This window comes from Papaver somniferum, chromosome 5 (genome assembly GCF_003573695.1).
Source record: "Papaver somniferum cultivar HN1 chromosome 5, ASM357369v1, whole genome shotgun sequence".
Taxonomy (NCBI): Eukaryota; Viridiplantae; Streptophyta; class Magnoliopsida; order Ranunculales; family Papaveraceae; genus Papaver; species Papaver somniferum.
In genome coordinates this window covers 131,604,058-131,622,048 of record NC_039362.1, presented here as the reverse complement: position 1 = coordinate 131,622,048, position 17,991 = coordinate 131,604,058, and the positions used below count along the sequence as shown (strand labels likewise).

At 40.0% G+C, this 17,991-nt stretch overlaps 1 protein-coding gene across 2 annotated transcripts; it reads left to right on the top strand.

The window, feature by feature from the left end:
* Positions 1-12,791: 12,791 nt before the first annotated feature.
* Positions 12,792-16,799, top strand: LOC113282734. 2 transcript variants are annotated; one of them, XM_026531798.1, is made up of 6 exons: positions 12,792-12,868; positions 13,068-13,130; positions 13,224-14,183; positions 14,888-15,080; positions 15,158-15,340; positions 15,534-16,799. In XM_026531798.1, the coding sequence occupies exons 4-6, from the start codon at positions 14,913-14,915 to the stop codon at positions 15,846-15,848; spliced, it is 666 nt and encodes a 221-aa protein (XP_026387583.1). In that variant the 5' UTR covers positions 12,792-12,868; positions 13,068-13,130; positions 13,224-14,183; positions 14,888-14,912; the 3' UTR covers positions 15,849-16,799. The 2 variants fall into 2 exon arrangements, with proteins under 2 accessions (XP_026387583.1, XP_026387584.1); XM_026531799.1 differs by lacking the exons at positions 12,792-12,868; positions 13,068-13,130; positions 13,224-14,183 and having other exon boundaries at positions 14,388-15,080.
* Positions 16,800-17,991: the final 1,192 nt, after the last annotated feature.

The following is a 17,991-nucleotide window of genomic DNA, read 5'->3' as shown; positions in this document are numbered from 1 at the left end:
AGAAAATGGTGTTTTTTTAGGTTTGTTGTTTTCTGTCTATCAAATAAAAGAAAGGGTTATTATCGACAATTCTACTCTTTATAGGGTTTAGAGTTGAACGACCACGAACCTGTTTATAGGTTTCGAACCCTACATTCCTTTTTCCTCCTTGATATTCTTTGTTTCTCAAGATTGTTTAATGAGATTGTGAATTTCATCCACAAAAATCAGTTGGTTATAATTGTTCTCAAAGCATCGTGTCTATGGAGAGAAAAGATGTCAACATGATTGTTAAATCTTCAATCAAGGAAAAAGAAAAATCTCCTGCAACTCCATCCTTGAAAAGAAAAAGGAGGAATACAAGAAAGCCAAAGGCTGTGCCTTCTAACTCTCATAAGTTTTCCGATGTTTTTGATGAGTTCAAGGAAGTTAGAAAGGAGATTCGTGAAATAAAGGCTTTTGTGTCAAAGTCCTTAGAAATTCAGAGAGCCCTGGTACGACATAATCATCCAAGACAGTTCGTTGATATAAACTCCTATCTTCGCGAACCGTATGTTCCAATGGCTGTTGACAACAAGGAGTTCGGGAATGATGCTGAATTTCTCAAAGGCATTATCGCCTAAGATGTCTTCTTTTTGGATTAGTTGGAAGAATAACTAGTGCTTTGAATGGCGATGATTGTGACTACACATAGCTATTTTTTGGTTTCATCTTGTTACTTTTATTTTTTAGGTTTATTGGTATTAAATTCTAAAAATATTTGGAGGATGATGTTATTGCAGTATTGATCTTTATGATTTTGTGATATTGCAATTTTTTTATGGGATATGTATTATTTGCGTCCGTGAACTTGAAGGTCCCATATTGCGGTCAAAAGTAAAGTCGTTCATAAATTAGTATTCTTATTGATGAAAGGACGAATGGACTTTTGATAATTATAAAATTTATGCCTATGCAGTCATGTATTTGATGGAAAATAGGATAAAATCTTTTGTTTGACAAGGATAAAGTCTTTTATATCGTTATGATGAAAAATAGAATAGATCCTTGTATGTTATCCAGGGTATTGATCTTCATTGATCCATCTTGTTATGTATTACCGTGAAGGCTCCATTGTGTGTCTTATATTGAGCACGGTACAACTAACTCGATTTTTCTTATTAGATTGTTGGTTGTTCCATAAGATGTTATATGTCGAGCATTAGGAACTAAATTAATCAATCTGTTTGGTTATTTAGTTTGTACTCCATAAGTTTTTCTTTCTTATGTAGAGTACATGTACGGTTAAGGTTGTCATATTCTATGACGAACTTAGTCGGGGTTCCATAAGTTCTCTTATGTTGAGCCCAAAATAATTAAATTAATTACTTCGGTGATTAGTTTGGTTGTTTGTATTCCAATTAGATTAATTATAGGTTCTCTTGTAATTAATCTAGTTGAGTTTTCATATATTCCACAAATTCTTGTGTTGAGTATATGAACGACTATACTAATCATGTTCTATTGGTTAATGTAGTCGTATATTCCGTAAGGTTTTCCTTATGTTGAGTATGTGAACTATTAAGTTATCCATCTCCGTATGATTACCTTAGTTGTAGCTCCGTAAGTTTACTTATGTTGAGCACTTTCAATTAAATTGATCACTTTTGTGGTTTGATTTAGTTGCATTTTCAATTAAATTAATCATGGGTTTACTTGTGATTAATTTGGTTGAGCTTTGGATATAGAAAATCATTCATATGGTTTTTGGTGTCCAATTAAAAAATCCTTCTTTTCTTTCGAAATTAAGGTCGCTCTTGTTGTTCTTTCGGGAATGACATTAAATGGGGGAGAGTTCTTTTGAACTTGTGCTTAATGGTAATATCTTACAGGGTGTGCGGCTGTGGAATTTTATAGGGGTTATCTTGTATCTTAAAACTCCTTGAAGAATGTATTTTTTTCTTTTAGTCTATGAACTGTCTCTTGTGGAAATTTCATTATGATCCCGTTCTTATAACTTTGCCAATTTTATTGACAAAAAGGGGGAGAAATAATGTAGTTCACACTACAAATACATATGGTTTTCGGATCATTGTGTAAGGGGGAGTGGTTTCTATGATCGACATGGAGTATTGACTAAGGGGGAGTGATACATATCACCGTAGTATTATTGTTAAAGTCGTGATATTATTGGACTTTGATGTTACATAATAATACCATGACACTGTATAATGATGATTGAGAATCTCGATTTCTCTCATTGTTATAGCTACAGATCTTCAACAACGGTGATACTAAACTTACAACCTTTGGGATCATTGGAGTACTTGGAAGGACGAAGATTTCAGGGAACGTTGAAGATTAGACTATGGAATAGGAGCCATTAAAGTTTATCTTTTTTGTATTCCATATGTATTAATAGTTTTGTCACTAAAATTGACAAAGGGGGAGATTGTTAGAGCATAGCTCGGTCGACCTCGCATGTGTTGCTATCTCAAGCATGTTTGTCAATGTTAGTGATCAAAACTATGAGTATTGATTTCTAGCCTACATAGCTAAGTCTCGGACTAGGATAGAAAAGTGTAGTTGAGCTCAAGGACTTCATGGCGATTCATCATACAACGACGAAGATCAATACAAGGAACCGTGGAACTTCATCAACAAAAAGGTATGTGGAGACTTGAACTTATCTATCACTCAAAAGTCTATCTCATCTATCTCCTACTTCTTATGAGACAAAAGTCGTATGCTATATATACTAGATCATACACATTTGACATTTCGAGCTGAGCATTCATTGCTTATCTTTTATCTCGAAATCGTGTGTTGGTAAAGCGTTTCGCTTTGACCAAGTTTATCTTCACCTAGTGACGAAAGTCATGAAAAGTTTCAATCACTTTGAGAATTGCTCTGACGAGAATCGGTCTGTGAATAACGGATACATAGCGTCCTCTGAGAATGTCTCAATGATTGAAATGAGAGTTTATATTACATAACCATGTATTCCTTGAACCGAAGTTTTCGAACTTTGTTGATCAAGAGAAATCGGGAGGATTGTGGAATTGGCTTGCCAAGTCCGCGAACTGTCGGAAGTTCTCGATCGAGAATTTTTGTTGGATTTTCCAAAACTCGTTTGTGTGCTAAGTCCGCGAACCCAGTCCGCGAACTGGCGGAAGTTCTCTTTTCGAGAATTTTTGCTGAGTTTGGAAAACTCAACCGATTAACTTAAGTCCGCGAACTTGTTTGTGGACTTAAGAGGTTATGATCTGAAGATGTGCTCTGAACATGAAACTTAAGTTACTAAGGAATGCTTTATGAAAGCCGTAGCTATAAAGTTCATGAGCCAATTCAATCGAATCGAATCATCTTTGTTTCAGTTGTGTCTTGTGTAGTTATATAAGATCTCATCGCAATTGAACAACTCTTTAACTAGTTCATTTGAGTCAATTGAACTAGTTATGGTGAAGAAGAACAAGGTTAATATGAAATGCTCATATGGTTAACCTTTTGGGTTACTATGTTGAACCAACATACACGTACACGTTTGGGCATGGTTTCCGCAAACCCAGTAAACGTATACCCAAGTGTGTGTGACAAGCTAAGTTTTCGATCTAACGGTTGAGAAATATTAGCTTGAATCTAAATCAGGTTTTCATTTAACGGTGAATAAGGATTGGTTTGTAACTAAGGCAAAACCATGATTTGAAGGCTATATAAATGAGACATCTAGCTTTGAGCAAAACTAATCCCCACACGTCTGTGTGATACTAGTGCGCTCGCTAGAGACGATTCTCCTTTAACCTTTGGTTTTCTTCTCTAAAACCAACTTAAAGACTTCATTGGGATTGTGAAGCCAGACCGATACTACTTTTATCGTAGTTGTGTGATCTAATCTTGCATCTTATATAACAAAAATTCTGGTGTCTGTGTTATTTCTTTTCCGCATTATATTTTATATAATTGAAATAATACAGGTTGTGCGTTCGTGTCATCAATTGGAAATCCAACCTTTAGTTGTTGATTGATATTGATTGATCCTTGGACATTGGTCTTTGGTACCGTCCAAGTATTCCTTGTATTTAATAAAGACTCGCTATTGTTTTTAGCTTGAGTAAAAATAAAATCAAGAGAGAGATATTAACTCCTTGAGATACTTTTATCTAGATTGAGACTGACTGTCTAGTTGATTCTCTAGCAAAGTATTTCGGAGTTAGTCCATACAGATTGCTAAGAGAAATATTGGGTGGTGTTGTTAGACCCCCGTTTTTTCAGCCGTTGATTATGGCTACCTTGTGTTGGCGCCTGATAATGGCGCGATGGTGTTTTTGTGTACGCCAGTGGCAATGTGGCATGACTCGTGCATGCCAGTGGCACGGTGATGCAAGTGGCGCCTGGCGTCGCCATGGCCACTAGATTTAGGCAGTTGGTCGCCTGAAACTTGCCACAAGTCTGTCAGTTCGGTGGCGAACTTGGATGGATGAGATTGCATCTCATGAGGAAGGATGACCATTGATTATGGCCGCATCTTGTTGTATAGAGAAGTGGCGCCATTGGCATAATGGCGCCTGGCGGAGCCGTGGCATAGCGGCATGCCAATGGCGTAGCCGTGGAAGCTGTTTTGGCATAATGGTGTTAGACCTAAATAAGGCTTCTGACAACATTGGCCATGTTGCTAAGTTAATCTTAAGGCCTTAGGAGAGTCACTGGACTCAGTTGGCATGGCAACTTTTAGCCAAATTAAGGTTTGGCACATCGCAACTCTATTTGGCACGTGCGGCACGACTGCGGCATGGCGACGTGGCTGGCCTAGTTAGCACATGCCATTGGCACGAAGTAGCGTCTGGCATAGCCATGGCCGCTAGACTTTGGCACCTCGGTGTTGGACCCATATGTGGCGTGGAAACATTGGCATGTTGCCACATCAATCCCAACGCTCTGGGAAACGTTATTTGGCTTTGGTTGGCGTAACAACTTTTCCCAAATTAGGGTTTGGCATGTCGAAACCCTAATAGGTGCGTGTGGCATGCGACCGCGACATGGCGATACTTTTTTTGCAAATGACGCCATGCCAAAGGAACTATGGAAAGGCCATAGTGTGGAAACGACCACAGGAGTAGGGATTGCCGTGGGTGGCTATGATATGGCGCCAATCCTAGGGCTTTCCTCCCACACGGCTCGTGGCATGTTGTGGGGTCGAAGTGGCATAATTTGTGCTACGACTGGAAATTATGGTTTTGGTTAATGCAGAGTCGTGTTTTTGACTAGAAAACCCTAACTTAAGATTTTCATGGCGTCGTCCACGAACAGGAGGTAGGTTAGCACATGAGGCGCTATTTATGGCATGTTTCCACGAAGTGGCATGTTTGGCACATTGGTGCGGCGGAGTGACATGTTGGCATGCCGCTCAACTTATTGGCGCAACATGGCACGTTTGGCATGTTGGTACAGTTTTTGGAAAGCCAATTGGCCCTGTGACCATGTGGTGCAATTTCCCCTTTTTAACATTGTGGAAAGTTTAGAGCAACCTGATTGGTTAATATAAGAGGGTCGGCCAAGCATGGGCCTGGCTACACTTCTGGTGTGAGTGTGGCGGCTTTAGAGCGACCTGATTGATCGATGGGAAATGTGATAGGTGTCTAAAACATCTTGATATTTATCTATTGTTTATGCTTTCTTCGCGAGTTTTCTTGTATATTATGTTACTTATGTTTGCTTTTGAGTGATTTAGATGTTTTGGAGTCATTGGAGCAAAAAAAAAGTGAAACTCGCTCAAATCTTTTATTTCTTCTCATCATGTTGAATAGAACGAAAAGATGAAGCCGTTGGAGTAAGAATGATATCACCACGACGTGATACGAAGAAGTTATGAGCGAAAGCATCGATGAAGCTTGTCAGTTTTATGGAACTGACAGTACAAGAAGAGCTATGCAGCTGAAATCAGGTCGTTCAGGTGGCCCTTATCCAGTCATTGGGTGCGTCCCAGTTTCAGTACATGACTTTGAGTCGAGAATTTCTCCTCTCATTACCAGACACCTGAGTTTCAGAGAAAAGGAAAGGTGAAAAATGGCTGCGCCATTAAGTGGTTGAGATGGGGGTATTACAGGGTTAATAAGTCTGAGAACAACAAGGGTTTGATGAAAATGATGATTCAGAGCACGAAAAGGGGTTATGGTCGTTGCTTTGGAAGAAAAATGGAGTATGTGGTTACGTTGAAGTCAGATTCAGGACTGTTTGATTTCGAAGAAATGGAGCAAGGAATTGGAGAGATGGGTTTGTTCTAGATTCGAATCACTGAAGAATTGGAAGGAATGGAGTTTGTTTCCATGGATTTAGGTCAACCGGTTGGCAGTGAAGAAATTGGAGTTAGGGTTCGAGATGTGAAATCTTGAGATTGAAATCCAGGAAATCAGATGAATGAAGAATTGGTTGAGCTCATGTGATGTAGGGTTCGAATCTGGGATGAATTGAGAAGATCTGATGTTGCTTAACGGTGGAGACTCAGGTGAGAAATCACCATGGTATAAGTGAACTGAGATGGTGCTGTGTTAGGAGGATATGTAGCTGTTGCAGGCAACAAGAAGAGGTGAAACTACAGTGGGGAATGAAAGCTTTGGTGTTGCTAAAGAAATGGTGATGGTCAGTTGTGTGTGGGTTTGTTTAGATGAATGTTTAGGAATTGAACTGGCTAAATGCAGGAGCTTGGCAGTATTGCAGTTATGGTCTCGAAGATGCAAATGGTTGAATGGTTTGAGCTTGTTTCAGATGGTTAGGCCATAAGAATCTGGTACTGGTTATAAGCTGAACTGGTGGTACTGAGACAGTGAGATGGGTTGAATTAGAAGATGCATGAGCAATCGCAGGTGATGGGTGCAGCTGCAATGGAGGAACTCAATGAGATATGAGGGTTGTAGATGGATTTGCTGGTGTTTATAGGCGAGATTACGTGGATGCTGTTTCTCATGATGGAACTGATGGCTAGAATTGAAATGGGTAGTACGGCTTAAGGAGAAGGTGATTTGCTCATCAGATGCAACGGTGTAAGCTGAGTTGTAGGTGTGAAATTGGCAAGAATGGGTGAGTTGTTAGTGCAATGGCCAGGCAGAAAGAATACATGGCATGAATGTGTATGCTTGTGTCAAATTCAGTAATTACAGGGAATAGATGAGCTGTGCTGCCATGGCTTAGTCTTAGGCAGAGATGGAGATGAAGGCAAAGAAGTATAGCTGGCATTGAAGCTCAAGTCTTTGTGTTGAGATTGAAACTGAGATGGTGTTACAGAATGAACCTAGATGTATGTTTAGGACATGATTTGAGCTAAGATTGCAGTGGATATTGTTGTTGCTGAAGAATGTCTGCAAATGGTTCGTGTAGCAGGGTGGTGGTGCTATACAAGTTCAAATCCTATTTGCTTAAGTCTGGTGGTTGTGATGCCAGTGGGTTTTGATGCAATTCAGGCGAATATGCAGTTGCAGTTATGCTGGTGTGTTGGGAGTTTTGGCTATGGTTTGAAGCTGTGCAGAAGTTAGGTTATAATGCAGTATTGCAAGAGTTGCAGGAAGTGACAGTGCTTGAACCGGACTGCAGAAACAGTGTGAAAAGTGGGCGAGAATGGCGAGCCAATGGTACTAGCCCAGGATGCCGGATTTCGGAAGTTAAAGTATGAATCATAATATTTCAGTGAATCATAACGGTAGAGCCTGTTGGATACAAGAGTTGGCCGTGGGATATACGAGTTTGGAGTCACGCTTTTGGGCTAGTTTTCGCAAGAATTAGGGATTGGCCTAAATGATTCTTTGGTGATGTATTGCTCAGAATTTTGAATGTATGAACTGCAGAGTAAGAGAGTTGAGTCATGGTGTCTGGAAACAGTTTCCTGGAGATATTTTCAGACTACAGGTGGTCGGATTCCGGCAACGGTGACCGAAAACCGGTGATGACGTCAGCAATGCGACGACCCTGTTTTGCACCCAGAATTTCCAAATGAGATGTTTTAACTTGTGTGCTCGGTGGATCACTTGGAGATGGACTTTGAGAAGTAACCTAATATTGGAAAGAGTATCCTTTTGGGAGAAGACCTATAAAAAGAAAAACTCTAGTCTATTCTCTTATCTTCTTCTCTACTTTTTATTCTAGGGTTTACAACATGAAAACTTTTCTTTTTCTTCTTGTAATGAACTCCATGAACATGACTAGTTAATTTTATTATTGGTTTATGGATTAAGTTGATCTCACATAACATGATTTTGGGTTTAATGAATTAGTTTTGTCTCATATTTATCGTTCACGATTCTCTGAAAATATAGTTGTATGATTGACGTATTACAACATGATTGGGTGTTTGTTTTGTCAAGTTGCAAATTGGTAGAACTCATATTCATATCTATAGCTAGTTTAGGATTAATCATCGAGCGATAATCCTTGAACACAAGTAGCATAAATATGATTGTAGGTTACAATGATATATCCTTGTAATCATATGAGAACCATGACCTTTGTTCGAATTGTTTACGCAATGTATTTCAATTGCATTGATTAGCCTAATTACATGAATCTTAATGCTACATGGGAATTGAACTTGATTAGCGCAAGGCGTTAGGTTATTCTTTTGGTAGAATTCATACTTGCATCGTTTAACATGTGTGTGTGATGATAAGAGGAAATTGCGGGATATACTTTCGACTAGGTATCTTAGGGCTTTTGATAATGAGAGATTAAATATCAATTCTAGTTATTAATACAACAACGTGTTAGTGAATGAAAACGAAATCCTTGACCAATACTTTCACATATCCTTGAGTTGATTTGTTTACTTTTATTTATTTGCTTTTATTGTAGTTTACTTTATAAAATCAGAAAACCCCCCAAGTGTTACCATAAGAAACCGAAACATATTGACAACCTAGTCCTCTCTGTGGGAACGATCCTTTCTTGCCCTTGCTTCATTATATATTTTGAGTAATAAGAAAGTGTAATTATTTTTGACGCCTACGACAACGATCAAAATGGGGCCAGCTAGTATGGGCCCAGTCACAACTTATGTGCATGTGGCGGGTTTAAGGCGACCTGATTGGTCGAGGGAAATAGGGTCAGTTAGGATGGGGCGTGGCCAATGGAAAGTGGCGCCAGCTGGACTAAGGCATGGCCACGCCTCCCTTTGCTGCTGCGGCTCCCTGTTTTCTGATTCTGGGCAAGATTTTGTACCTACTAATCCATGGAGGATTAATTACCTAGTTTGCCTAGGCTTACTTTCGACAAGCATGGTCTGGTATACCGCGCAAGGCGCAAAAGTAATTGATTGAATTTTATGTGTTGACAAAAAGTTCTTTAAGTTCATAGCCAGAGAACAACATGCTTTCTGATTGAATACCTTATGCAAAGACCTTATCCTTGATATTTGGAAATTCGTGCTACTCTGCTGCGAGTGAACACAAATTGTCATGCCATATCAACATTAACGGTTCAGCCGGGGAACATAGCATAGAAAGAATTCAAAGAAACTTATATTAAGTGAACATAGGCAAGGCGCCGAAATTTACAGAACATGGGATGGTTGCTACATGCGGATAAATTTCATGTAAATATATTGAACGACTCATTAAATACACCGGCAGAGGGGTTAACACTCATGGCTCCGTTTCCTTGCAGAGTGACGTCACATCAGATGCAAGGTTTTACAACTTTAACCCTAAGCTAAAAACCACCATCAACATTAAGTCCCCTGCTTAGCACGTAACAGTGGCATTGTTGCGGGGTAAGCATGAGATGGTGATAGACAAGAGTAAAATCGAAGGGACAAGAGTACAAGACATGAAGAGATTGACAGGGAAGTTCGACTAACCTTTGGAGGAAGGCATGAAGAATCCATGATCCTTGTATTGGCGGCTCTGTGTAATTCCGGTTTGGCCATGGGGTGCTGGTGTTGACGTTGGAATTCTGGCTACTGATTGGCAGAGATAGCGCTGCGACTGGGTCCGCGAATCGGTGGATGGTGCAAGCCGTCTAGGTCACATAACGTATAGAGATGACGCTTGGCTTTAGTCCATGGAATGATGGAAACTGGCTGCAGTCCGTGGAATGGCGGGAACAACACTTGGAACTTTGGCTACCGAACAGTGAAGTTGGAGCCAGCTAGGTCACAGAATGGGGAGAGATAGTGCGGATTTGATCACGGAGTGCTGGAGTCATGGCGCTGCTTGCTAGGCTGTGGAACGGGCGGAGATGGCGTTGCTTGTCTGGTGGAGTGCGTATAGATTGCGTTGCTTTGAGCGGTGAAGAAGGCGCTCCTTTGGCTAGGTCATGGAATGGCAGGGAGAGCGCCTTCCTGGCATTGCGGGTCTGGTTTCCTTATGTGCATGACCCGAAAGAAGAAACCTTCTTCTACTCAGACTTCAAAATACGATGTATATAAAAGGCGTTGTCCACCCTTTTATTTTCGTATCATTGGCTTTATCTCTATAGCGGCAAGCTTCTTTCCATCAGCAGTCCAGGTGAGCCAATTATTCTTTCTTTCATATAGATCATCATAGAATTGCATCCATCCTCTTCACAGGTATCGTCTCGCGTCTTTTCTCATAGTTCTCCATTTTGTGTTCTTCATCATGTAGGTCGCCGATGCAGACGTAGTGTAACTTTTTTTTATTTTAGTGCACAATGGGATCTTCCGGTGATGATCATACCTCTGACTCTTCGGAGAAATTTTTTGAAGTCGACGAACCCAGGTTTTCTTCACATGAGGAGATATTAAACCAAATCAACCCTTTGTTCCATGCAGCCGGCCGGATTATACAAGGCATGTCTCTCACCCATCTACGCATCGTGCGGGTGCGTGCTCAGGCTTTCATGGCTTTGATGGACATGGAGGAGAAGTGGAGACATGATGAAGCATCCCAGCAAGTCGGGAAATATCAACGTGATGAAGCTTCTCCACATCCCAATATCAAGGATGAGCGATTCACTTCTCGGTTGAAACGGCGAATGACTGAGCCTGAGAAACTTCTGGGCGAGAGCCAGTTTGATTACCTTGTCCATAATGGTATCGTAATCCTTGATTCTGACGTGAATGAACTGGAGCATACTCAAGAGGTTGTTGGAAAAGTTACACAACTTGCCAGATCACTGAGGCAGCTTCCGGAGTGGGCGCCGTAACTGCTGCTGGGGAAGTTGGAGGGATCACTGAGGATGTTGTCAAGGCAGTGGGGAGGAGGTGGAAGCATATGTTGGAGTCGTTGGAGAAACTGTGGGGACATATGCTGGAACTGCCGTCAAAACGGATTCCGAATGGGATGTTGAAGTTGCTGCTGAAACGGCTTCTAGATGGAATGTTGAAGCTAAAACAGCTTCCGGATGGGATGTTGAAGTTGCTGCTGAGATAGCTTCTGGATGGAATGTTTGCTGTCAGAGAAGGTGCTGAGGCAAGTGCTTGAAAAAGCTCTGATGGAGGCGTCATTAACCAAGGTGTTTGTCATTGACAACTGGTTTTCCCATTTTGCGATTTCCTTCCGTAGAGAAAAACAATCTTTTCGTAGCTTGTAGATGTTTTTTTTGTTGATATTTCAGTCCTTTTTTTGCTTTGTGCGACTGAAGCCATGTCTCACCAAGTAAAATTCCTTCGTTTATGCTTCTCTGATAATTTAATATCTTTGATTGAATGAATAAAATCTCCCGGAAGAAACCTAAAACCCCTTTTCGCGAAGAACCAGTTCCTTCATCCCATAACAATCCAACGGAAGGGGAGCCAAAATACAATAATGCTTTTATTGGATTTTCCCTTGCAAATTATCCAGGGCGTGTTATCTTCTTCCCGTTTAGCTACTTTCACAGCAATGCCTCGCATGTCGTTGGCAACAGTAACTCAAAACATGGGAAAAACATTAGCGACAATTAAGGATTTGACCAACCTTTTATTGGATTTTCCCTTGCAAATTATCCAGGGCGTCTGTGACATGCCGCCTGAGTGTATAGAAGTGTGAGCTGCCACAAGTTGGATAACACGTTAGGAGAGAAATAGAGAAAATCCGTCAGGAGAAAGCTAAGGCTAGAGACTCTTGAAGGAAAGTGTCTGCGCCGCCGATTGGTGATCTTCTTTCTTGCATATTCCTTTCTTTAGTATTTTTGAATAAGATATTTTTGTGGGGTTTTGATTTTTTCTGGTTTTCAATCGACGGGTAATGGCTCCGTGAGAGTTTGGATTCGCTTGGTATTTTTCCTTTAAGGTGGTTCAGGCAACTATGTTTTTCAGGTGCTGATAAAGGTGGCCATTTGTAGTACTAAGTGTTGTAGGACAAACCAACTATGTTTTTCCTTGTGTTAGAATCTGCATTTTACCCCTTTGTGGTAGAGTTGCTGCAGCTTTTTCATTATATGAACTTCATTTCTGTAAGACCCACCGGCCACCGCCATGTTCACTCAAATCCCAAGCCTCCGAGTCCCTGACCTGGCTGTCCTCACCATGAACATCTGAGTTACAGTATATTCTAGGGGCTTTGTTTGTTTTTTTCTGTTTTTTTTTTCTTTTTTTTGATCGATATATTTCAACTTTAATGTGGATGAACTTTATCTTGAACTAATACTTGGTTTGAGAAGACAAAACTATCCTGCAATCTCTTTTGGTTGTAACTATCCTGCAATTTAGTGAAGATGAGATCTTGGTTGTGACTGTAAGATGTTAAGCGAAGCATATTGAGTTGGTATCTTAGTATCAGAAAATATTTTGTCCAAGCTTTGGTTTAAAAAGTGTGGTTTTACTCGAAATGTCACATGGTATCATTTATCACCCCTCTCTCTTTGTATGATGCAGTTTATTGAAGGTGAAATGAACGAAGAAATAAATTCTGATGATGAAGGATGCCTCTCCAATGATGAAAATGATGCTAACGTCAATAGTTTGGATTCTTTGCACTTGGTAGGCCACGTAAGCTTTTTACCAATTGATTAATAATTTAGCAAAAATGAAACGAGGAGTAAGAGGCCTGGTTGTTTCATGTAAAAGTTACAGTTACTTGTATTTTTAGGGCAACTCAAAGTTGGTTCTACTAGAGTAGTTTCCACATTCTGTTTCATTTGTTGTTATACAAACCCAAAGCTTTGACGCTGTGTTTAACTTGTTTCAGAAAGATGAAGAGGACAATGAGGATACTCCTATTGAACCTGGTACTGAAGATCCCGAACTGAAGGTATGTATGTGCGTACTAGAATAGTTTCCTCATTCGGTTAAGTTCGTCGGTACACAAACTCAAAGCATTGATGCTGTGTTTAATTTGGTTCAGGAGGATGAGGAGGACGATGAGGATAGTCCAAGTGAAGGTGATACTGAAGATCCTGAACTGCTGAAGCGCTTAAACAAGCAAAGACGCCATGCAATAAAAGCAGCACAGGGAGGATCGAAGAAGGCGGTTTTCTCAAGAAATTCATACAAGGACAAGGGTCATAAAAAATCTCAAAGCTCCAAAGTCCTGAAGAAGCAAATGGCGGATTGGTGATGATGGAAAAATTCTGAAGAAACATGAACAATTTCTGAAGTTATGGACTGAACGATGGACCCGTGCATATTCAACTCGGCCAAGATACAACTCTTTCAGAGATATCAGGCAAGTAAAGAAAGTGTTGCAGTTTAAAAAGGTTTCTGAATTCCTATACAACTAGAACTAGGGGTTTCCTAGCTAATTCATGCATAAACACATAGTTCCTTTTTCATACATATATACATACTATGGTGCAATGTCCATCCAAACACCTTGTATCCTCAAAATGGTGCATTTTTTTGTTTTTTCTTCCGAGGATACTAACATAGCTGGTGCAATGTTTGAATCTGACTCGTAATCTGACTGGTGCAATGTCTGAATCTGACTCAACATATGATTTGCGATCATTTGTTTTTTCTGGAGGTCCAATTTAGCTCATAATCTGGCTCGTTCAACATATGTACACAAGTAACACAACAGCTAATGAGCTAAACATTCGAGTCAGATACACTGAGTCAGATTCAGAAATAACGAGTCATATTCAGATGAGTCGGCTAAGAACAAAAATATGCACGGTCGGGAAATCATTAATTAAACCTGTAATTAAAAGGTACTTATTTTAAATGAGATAGATCGTTAAATTAGCAGTTGGAGTAAAGAGAGAAGCCATAAATTTTAAACTCTCTGCACTTCACTCCCCCTCTCAGTCTCATCAGTCATCACTCTCTCCATAGCTGCTTCATCTTCTCATCCAAAGCTGCTCAGGTAAACCCTCTTCTCTCTCTTCCTCGGGGTTTTAAGATTCTCAAAGATTTGCAGAAATCATTTCTAAAAGTTAGTTTTCTTTTTTTTGGTGATTGAAGTTATAATAAGTTTGTATTTTTGTATGTGAATGTTGTTAAGATAGTCTATCTACATCTCTAAGTGAGTCTAATCTCCTTACATTGATCATACTTCGATAGTAGATTAGTAATAAAACTTCAAAATTTTCATGGGCTTGGGGGACTTGAAATTAGTACTAAAAAATGTGTTTTTTGTCATAATGATGTGCCTGAAAGTGATTGGAAAGTGTTGAATAGATTATATTGCTTTATGGGTTGGTAAATACAGGAATTAATTGAGTAATTTGTTTTTCATGATCTTATAAAACCTGGTCTTAGGGGGGGAATTCATTGAAATCTCTAGTAATTACTCCAAGTTACTGTTAATCGCATTCATACTTTTCGGTTCTATTAACTGACCTCTCATGCTTTGTGGATGTGCCTTTATTCCCACACTGTTTCTCTGGGGAAAAATGAATTAGCTCATGTTCATTGTTTTGTGATACCTGACAAAACTTTCATTCATAGGGGTCTTGGCCGTTTGCGTTGTGATTTCAGCATGTTGAGCTGTCTCTTGTGTACTGTATTGTTGATCTCTTCCATGACCTTTTGACACTGTTATTTTTATCCGTTTTTCCTTGAATGCAGGCCTTCATTTCGTCCTACTCAAATTATGGATAATGGGGATGTGGACAAAAGAATTCGTCCTTTAGATCTGGGGATGTTACCTCCTTGGGAGATCACTGTTACCCTTGCTGATGGTGGGAAGCAAAATATCAAAATCCCGTACTCGGAGGGTACCCATGCTGTTGGTCTCCCCCTTGGTTCGGATGTTCCTAATGTAAGAACTGCTTCTATTGCTTTTTGAGGTATTTCTACTTTCTGTTGTAAGCAACTTTGTTTCTTTTCATTTATCAGGTGATTGCATCCAACTACAAAACCTTGCTGTGTATGGTAAACGGCATGACTTCCATTATATCTAATCCAACTCTAAAGTTAGAACAACAACAGAAAGTTGCTGCTTGCCATTTGGACAATTTGAATCGCTTCCGCTTTGAGGAGTTGACATGCACAGTAGGTGCTGGTATGGCAGTTCCTCAGGTAATGATGATCTGCACTTTCTTATAAGTTATGTTTACAAATTAGTCTGCCGCTTACTGTATGGACCTTTTCCTGCAAAATAACGCTGCAAACAGTGGGTAGTTTTGTACAGTACTACCGAAAATGTGGTTGTCTTTATCACTCATTTCCCTTCCAGGCTAAATCAATCAAATTCTTTTTGCGCATTTTACAGGCTCCTGTTTCTCCATCCAAAAAGAGGAAGCTGAGTACGGAGGTTTCTGGCCCTTGTGATACACAGGAAGTTTGTCTTGAGAAACCTGAGCACCTGCCTCCACCAACATCCAATGATAAGCCAACCATCCCTGCTCTTCTGGTCCAAGAATCTATGATAGAAGAGAATATAGATGAGTCAGATGACTTGACCCTTACCAGAGTCAAGCGTTTGCGAGGCGAAAATGTTTCTACAATTGCATCACTTACTTGTTCTGATGCGCACACTGAGAAGGTTGAATTCAATGGAGGGGTTGCCAGTTGGGAACCCTTTTGATGCTACGATGACCTCTACCTCCACCAATTGCCAGACTGTTGACTTCACAGCATTACCTATTTCGATTTCTATAGATGACTTACCCCTTTCTAGTATGAAGCACTCTGGGAGCGAAGATTCGGATTCAGGGGCACTTGTTGTTTGGGAACATGTAGATGCTACAATGACTTCTACCCCCGCCAAGTGCCAGACTGTTAACTGCACAGCATTAACTAATTCGACTCCTGCTGATAACACTCTTCCTCTCATACTGTCAACAAGTGTTTCTAGTCGGGCGGGAGATGAATGGTTTGAATATGTGGACAATTTCAGGATCCCAAAAGTATATGCAGATTTGTATAAGAAGATCTATAGCAAGCATGGGCATATGGCGACTAAAAAGGTCATCAGGTCCAATGATGACATACTACTTGTATGTGTTACTAGCTTGCTGAAGATTGTCTCTGCCATGGAAAGTGTAAGGGGCGTGGATTTGAGTGTAGCGCTGCTAGAAAGCTGGGAAGGAGGCATTGGAGATGCTGAGACCTTGCAATTTAACATTAAGTGGCTCCGTGGGATATTCAATAAACTTAAGAAGTCTTGGAAGTTGTCTTTCATGATAGATAAAGAAGTTGAAAGCCGTGAACAAGTCTTGGAGGCAACACAGGTGGAGTATGCTGGCCTTCGTTCAAGAAAAGACGAACTTGAGACGGAACTTCTGGAGGTGACAATGAAAATCAGGGAATTTGAAGGTAAGATTTCATCTGAACGCGACGCTAAGATGGCAGAGAAGAACATATTTCTGTTTGAGCCTGTTCTGGGGAATTTGTTTAATCTAGAGCTTACAAATTGATTGCAGATGTCCATCCTATGTTGTTAAACCCGGTCAGGGATCGAAACTCGTCTATACAGTAACCTATATTATGTATTTAGTGTTTCTGCTATGCTATGAAACATGGATTCTTCTTGTTACGTAAAGGTGTTCATTTCATAGTACCATCTGAAACTGATTCTAATCCAAGTTTGAATCATGTCTAACTGTTCTTTTTACGTTCTTGGATGTGTCTGATTTATGAAATATTAGAGTTATCAAATATCAATGCAGCTTTCCGAAATGCCCTGCAATGTTCCTCAAAGGCAGAAGCTGCAAAACCATTGTGGTCCTGCTATGGTGCAGCACTAGTTGTACATATTTATGAAGCAGTGACCATTCCTGGTTGGAGACGAAATAAGCTGCTAAGAAATGAGCCAATTCGAGGTTGAAGCTTACGGAATAAGCTGCTAAGAAACACTCTTTTAGAGAATTTGAAAAAAAATTGGACTACGAATTAAAGTGTTGCAGTTTTGAAAGGTTACCGAACTCCTATACAACTAGAACTCCTAACTTTTTCATATATAAACCTGATATCTATAATGCTGAACAACCAATCATCATAGAGAGAAACAGCTTGTTGACGTAGCAGCATGCCTCACCCCTCTTTGAAATTTTTCACTGCATGCATTACTGGAGGACACAAGGCAATCTTGAAAAACAGATCACGTAAAACTGATCAAGGAGAAGAGCAGCACGACAAGGATTGGATATGTAGAAATTATCTTCCTGATGAATTGATAATTGAAAGTATTCTGACGAGATTACCATTCCGGACTCTCGCTGTTTGTTGTTGCGTCAATAAGTCGTCATGGTACGATTCAATCCTTAATGATTCTAGATTTTCTGCGGTTCACAATATTCGAAATAAAAATAAACAATTTCTAGTTTTTGATGTACTTAATGTATCGAGAGGTGGCAAGCGAAACATGTACTTTTTCAGTTTATTAGGACGAGAGAAGGCCATGGCTATTAGATTTCTCTCAGGTCTAAATATCAAAAATATATATGAAATAGTAGGTTTTTGCAATGGTTTAGTTTGTGTAAACGTAGTCGGTTTACCTACTGCTACGGTTGGCAGAATAGCTGTCATTAACCCCAACAGGTGTGAAACACTTTCCCTCTGTTATTTACGGCCTACTGGAGGATATATCTACTATCACAAGTATACAAGGTTGTAATGATTTTTACTTCAGAAGCCAACAATGAGTTTCTTTGCATGGTCATTACACTGGGAACTCTGTCATGGAGAAAGATCGTTACTAGTACTTTCGATATCTCACCACCACTGGG